The 6,588-nt window shown below is 40.5% G+C and overlaps 1 protein-coding gene across 3 annotated transcripts in view; it reads right to left on the reverse strand.

Moving 5' to 3' along the window:
* Nucleotides 1-6,588, reverse strand: part of Rock2 (Rho-associated, coiled-coil containing protein kinase 2) — a gene marked incomplete at its 5' end in the record, with an annotated part of 116,219 nt that extends 109,631 nt beyond the window's left edge. For all 3 annotated transcript variants that reach the window (XM_013504360.1, XM_013504359.1, XM_013504358.1), the window contains 1 exon segment: nt 6,486-6,588. In XM_013504360.1, coding sequence (XP_013359814.1) covers nt 6,486-6,588 — 103 coding nt within the window.

Genomic DNA, 6,588 nt, shown 5'->3' on the forward strand with positions numbered 1-6,588 from the left:
AAAAAATATTTAGACAGGGTCTCGCTAAATCTCAAAGTTTCCCTGATTGAGCTTGAACTTGTGATCCTCCTGCCTCAGCCTCCCAAAGAGCTGGGATTACAGGTATATGTCACCACGCCCAGCAAAAAATTTTTATTGAAAAACAGACATACTACAGACAGAAAAGACCCTTTTTAAAAAATTTTAGACAGGTTCTGGCTGTGTAGTCCAGGCTGGTCTTGAACTCACTATGTAGTTCAGACTGGCCTCAAACTTGTGGCAATCCTCCTGCCTCAGCCTCCTACAGTGCTAGGACTACCAGCATTCTGGCTAATCCAGTACTTTTTAACTGGCAAAAATATCTGAACAGCTGACTCACAAAAGAAGATATACACATAAGTGATTCATCATCAAGGATATGCAAATTAAAATCACAAGGAGATATCACTGCCTACCACAGAATGGCTCAAATGTACAAGACTGAGCGTTGGGGAGGATGTGGAGCAACTGGAGTTCACAGCCACGTTGCAGGGAGTAAAATGGTATAAACACTGACAAAGACCTGGCACTGTCCTAAAAGCTAACATACATCTATGCTATGACAAAGCAATTCCACAACAGGTTATGCACCCAAGAGAAATAAAAACTTGTCTTCAGAAGGACGTACTACCAGTTGTTCACAGCAGCTTTAGAAAGAACCAATGTACACATTAGTAAAACAAAAACTTAAAACAGCCAGGTGTTCATCAATAGGAGACAGCTCAACAGACTGTGACTTACTTAATATATAACAGAATATACGTCTTTATTGCTGGATTATATTCTGTTATATATTAAGTAAGTCACAGTCTGTTGAGCTGTCTCCTGATCCACACAATAACATGGATGAATCTATGCCGACCTAAAGAAGCTACACACTAATAATATACACTGTATGATTCCATGTATGTGACATTCTAGAGGAGACAAAAGTATTCTTTGGGGAAACAACAATAAAGCAATTGCTCCTAAGAGAATGGAGTGTGGAAGCAGTTCAAAAAAATGAGCAAGTTTTCTGGTTTGGTAATAAGAATCTATATTTTGAAAAATATTTGCATCATATGTGCATCTGTCAAAACTTATCAGTGGTACATTTAAGATCTGTGTATTTCATTCCTTGTAAATTTAATCTTTTAAAGACCTAAACATATACTGCATGCTGAAATGTTTAAGTGAAACATACTATTACCTCTAACTTTCTTTAAATGAATAAAAAACACAGTAAAATAGCAATTAGGCCAGGCATGGTTGCTCACACCTGTAATCCCAGGACTCAGGAGGCTGAGGCAGGAGGATCCCTGTGAGTTAGAGACCAGCCTAGGCTACATAGTGAGTTCAAGGCCAGTCTGAACTACATAGTAAGACCCTGTCTTAATGGGAAAAAAAGCAATTACATGTTGAGTATATGGATGTTCACAGTAAATTCTTTCACCTTTGCCATCCTTTAAATGTCTTATAATAAAAATGGTGAAAAATTTAAACTCTATTATGTTATGCCAGGCATATCATGAAATTCAGCAATTCTACTCCCAGACACATTTTGCACAACAGAAAAAAATACATAAACAGCCATCAAGCAAACTAGAGCTACATGATTTATGGTGACCATGAAAATAAAACAAACTGCAGTATGGGTGACAAAACACAATTTTGAGTGAAAAAAGCACATCACAAAGGTATATATATAAACATTAAATTTTTAAAAACAAGTAAAATTATATTAGTAAAATGTTCAGGGACATGCACAAATGTAATCTGTGAAATAAAGCAAAAGAACAGTAAAACTTGCAGGGTAGCAGATAAGTGGATGCCAAACTGAACCAAGCAGCAGCATGTTGGTAATTTTAACAAGTTAGTGCCACATCTATTGTATGACTTCATTACTGGTTCTCATGCTTCAAAACTGAACTTAAATGCTATATCCTTTTATGTCTCAGAACTCAAAATGAGAAAGAGTGCTGTTTGACCACGTCTCAGCATAAACAAACAAACTTAGGCCTTGTTCCGGTTTGTATCTAGAAGCCCCCCATCTCACCAAGCCTCATGGACTCATAGGTGGGGCTTTTCAGAGGTAGCTCAATCTAGGGTGTATGGATTAAGGGTGTGGGAACCAAATTAGTGCACTGATTGGTTTAGCATAGTTCTGCGTGTGGATAATGAGAAGCCCCACCCTGGGAGTAGATGGTACAGCCCAAAAGGCTTGAAGGATGGATGGGATCAAGAGAAAGGAAGGAGGCCGGGGATATAGCTCAACTGCACAAGCACCCGCTAGGCAAGCACAAGGTCCTGAGTTCGATCCCTGGTACCACAAAACAAAAAAAAAAGAGAGAGAAAGAAAGGTTTGTTGTTGTTGTTGCTGCTGCTGCTGCTGCCTCCCATTTATCCTTCCATGGACTATTGGGTGTTTTGTCCCAGCAATGAGAAAGTAACCAAGACATATTTCAAAATAATTATCTGCTATTCTTTACAACTATTCAGATGTCTACCAGTCTGCATTTCCTTTATTAGTCTACCCTGGCTGTACTGAAGGACCAAGATGTTTCAAATTGGAGTTTGTTTGTTTGTTTGTTTGTTTTAGAAAAGTAACACAGTACTTATACTGTATGTTTCCAAAAGCCCTCTTGGGAATCTAGAGCAGCATCCTGAAATCAAGCACATGAATGTTTCTCCAGTAAAAGCTATTACTATCTACACCAAGAGAGATAAATGAACTAAACATTGTAACATCAGGTAAGGTCAACAAGTAAATCTTAGCAAAAACTTGGTTTTCAGAGCTTTTTATATACCAGACTTGTGAGTAAGGAACTGCAAATATAGACCTGCAAATAAATTCAACTTTACTTAAACAGTAAACTTTATATATCAATTTATTTCATTTTCAAGGTTTTCTAACTATCAAAATGCAAGCTTTGCAGGATGTAGTGGGAATCATCTGTAATCCCAGCACTCAGGAGGCTGAGGCAGGGAGATCATTGAGAGTATGAGACCACCCTGGGCTACAACGTGAGTTCAAATCCAGCCTAAACTACATAGTAAAACCTTGTCTCAAAAAGACAAAAGAGAGAGAAAAGAGAGTGGGAGACACAAAATGTAAGCTTTAAAATAAACCAATCCATACGCTATAAATGTCCAACCCTTATTTCACAAAAGAAATACATGTATAAAACAATTTTCAACTCTTATTCTACTTCATTTTTATTGTATTTTCATAACATTCTCATTTACTATATATAAAGAAAAACTATACTGTCTTATTTTAATTAGACAAATACCTAGCACCAAGCTGAAAGAAAAAAAGGAAAAACCTATGCACTGTGATAAGAAACATCATGTGGTCTATAGGTATACTGACATCACTCAAACTGTTTTCTAAACCACTGAACATGGTACATAAAATGTTTAATCACTTTTACTCATCCACACAAGTCTTAAGTAACTGTTTACCTAAATCCTACAGATTAGATGACTGGTTTACTCTTGGAAAAAGTAAAATAAATCAAAATTCAGAAGCACAGACTTTAGAAAGCCATTTCTCCAGCATAATGCTAAAACACAATTCTTTATATCATAATAGGCAAGCATTGTAAAGATCGAGTCTTGACAACAAAGCACAGGTATTTACTCAAAGGTTTCAAGCACTGCAAAAGCAGATCTCCAAACCCTCCACCCCACCCCAAGCATTACAGAAGCAAACCTTTCTCAAAACTATTTTTACACAACATCAAGCAGCTCACAACCCGCAACCACAAAAGAGATACTGATTAATTAATCTCTTCTGATTAATTTAAGCACCCACATGAAGTAACTAGCAGCTTCTGCAAAGAAAAAAGGTAATTTGGTCTCCACATTGAGACAGTCTTGGAATCCAGCTCCATTTATGCTTGGGGACTGTTAGCACTTTCACAGTGGCAAAATCAAATGATAATGACAAGCACTCAAAATTATGTAACCAGAAAGTTGTAAATGAAGCCATTTTCTTTTTCAAAGAAAAGTTAAATCCATTAACTAAAAATATGTTAAAGGACCAAGAGATCTACATTTAAAGAGCACTCCTGTGTCCAGAGCTCAGCGCTAAACACTTCGGTATGATCTGGGTGACTTTCCTCCACAAGTGGCTTGCCTTCTGCCCTGGGATACTGATAGCTTCACAGTTACTTCTGGCAAGCAAATCCTTTTCCTTTGTCTGTCAGGGCAGTGAAGCTCAGCGATCCTTCTCTGGGCCCCTGAAAGAAGGGACTGCTGCGTGCTGTGTCTGTCTCTATTAGACCAAATGACCTAAGTTTTCCTATTAAACACAAAATATTGCTTAGAGTAAAACAAAAACGATGTGCAGTAAAACAATGAGCAATTGTGAAATGCAGCTTACATGGTAAGGTTTCAAACTGTTAAAGTGATACCAGCCATTCTTTCACCAGTATTTTAGGAAACAAAAGTTTTTATAGCATTCTTTCAAAGATTAATTTGCAGAGTTTCGGTTTGCAAAAGACAAGTTGTGGGAATGGATGGCTTGCACAGCAACAGGGACATACTTAATGCCAGCCAAATGGACACAAAATAGCTACGATATCAAAATTTTTATGTAAATGCTACCAATTAATTCATTCCAGTATTTCACCATGTGAGAATTGTAAACTTATTCGTTATTTAGAAATAATTTAAAACTAATTTGTTATGACTTGAAATTTTTTTTCAATTGTACCAATTTTCAACAGAAGCACCAGGAAACTTTCTCCACAGGCTCCTGGGAACCTGTTTACTTCTAGGCTTGGCGAGGCTTACTGCACTTTAAATCACACTCATACTCACATTCAGAATGATATTTAAGCAATTTAAAGCAGCAGTAACGGTGTTGTCAAGCCAACAACAGCGATGTCAACTCTCACACCGCTGATGTCACCTTAATAAATGTCTCTTGGCTGTCTCAAGTACTTAATAAACGGACTGGATTGTTTACTGAGCATGTGTAATGTTTCAGTTTTAAAATTCAGTCATCTTAATAATTCAGAAAATATTAAAGCAAAATGTATGATCATATCACAAGTATAAACAGCTTAGTTCCAAGCTGTGAATAACCCTAAAAATTGTAATCAACATCACTATAAAACCCAAGGGATGAAAGTAAAGTGGAAAAGAGACAATTCTATCTGGGTTTTAGTCTGAACCTGACGAATACTTGAGATTCATCAAGGATTGAGGTACTATTTTTAACTGAACTTTCTGGCCTTAGGTCAAAGTTTCACTAGCAAAATACCAAAGAGAAAATGCTGGGAGTGGAGCTAGAGTCTGTGTTAGCTAAGGAAAGACGAAGACCTCCACGCAGCCAATCCCATTCCCAACACCTTAACGGGAACCTCAGTAACAGCAAACACCTAACCCCAGGAACACAGTACTGCTCCAATCGGGTACAGTTCCGCACATCACTACACTGTGTACAACACAGCTCATCGCCACATTCTACACTTTGTACAGAAAGATACACACTCTCCAGTCAGTTCCTATATTTTGGCCAGACAGGACTGAGTCACTCTGCAAATGATTCCAGAAACCTCAAAGAATAACCAACGGCCTCAGAAGAGAAGTCAGGCAGTGGCAAGGGAGGAGGTGGTTTTTCTCAGCGCAGTCACTGGCTTTCTCTCAGCAAGACCCAGGACTGAACATTGCGTCCCGGCGCACAAGGTGTGATCGCCCACCTACCTCCAACCTCCCAGAGCTCGCTCCCAAAGGACCCTTCCCGCGCTCTCTCCCCACCTTTTTCTATCCACACCACCTTAATCAAACCGTCTGGGAGAGCCAACTGTCAACCCTAACATAAGTAAGAAATACGCCAGCATTCTGCAGCGCATTTCCTTGTAAAACGCCTTTGATTCTTAATCCAGAGCCACAAGCAGCCTTTACGTGGCTATGAATCTAGATTTCTAAGGGCGTCCCTAGCAAAGATAAGATGCGGGGGACAGATTTATTCCACTTTACAATCAGTACATATATATACATATACGTACCTATACACATATGTATACATATATATACACGTATATATACACATACGTATATATATGGCTTTGGCGCAACCATCTCCGGAAAATTCAATTTACATAAATTAAGATGCACTAAATAGCTACGAAGGAATGCTCAAGAGACAACAGAAAACGGCAAAACTTTAGCTAGGTGTTCAAGATTCCCCGCTAAAAGGGAGACAGCGGCCGCAGCGCTTTACCGCGCACCCGGGTGGGCAATGCCCACGGTCATCGGCTCGCGCCCGGGCGGCGTGACACTTCGCAACCTCGGCCGCTCTGCTTGGGAAGCAGGGCCAGGGCTCCGCTTCTGCGCCCCAAACCTGTGGGTAGGCGGGAAGGAGGCGCGGACGCCGCCCCGCAGAGAAGGCGGGGACCCCGGCCCGGGGCGGGAGGATCCGCGCCGGAACGAGGTCCCGGGGGCCGGAGGGCAGCGGGGACGCGCGAGCCACCTACCAGCAGGCTGTCCACGTTGATGGGCGAGCGCGGGTCCCGGAGCAGCGCGTCCAGCTTCCTGCGGCGGTCGGCGGCCCCGTCCCCGGGCCCGGCCTCCTCGGGG

This window comes from Chinchilla lanigera, unplaced genomic scaffold (assembly GCF_000276665.1).
Source record: "Chinchilla lanigera isolate Chin_1 unplaced genomic scaffold, ChiLan1.0 scaffold00086, whole genome shotgun sequence".
Taxonomy (NCBI): Eukaryota; Metazoa; Chordata; class Mammalia; order Rodentia; family Chinchillidae; genus Chinchilla; species Chinchilla lanigera.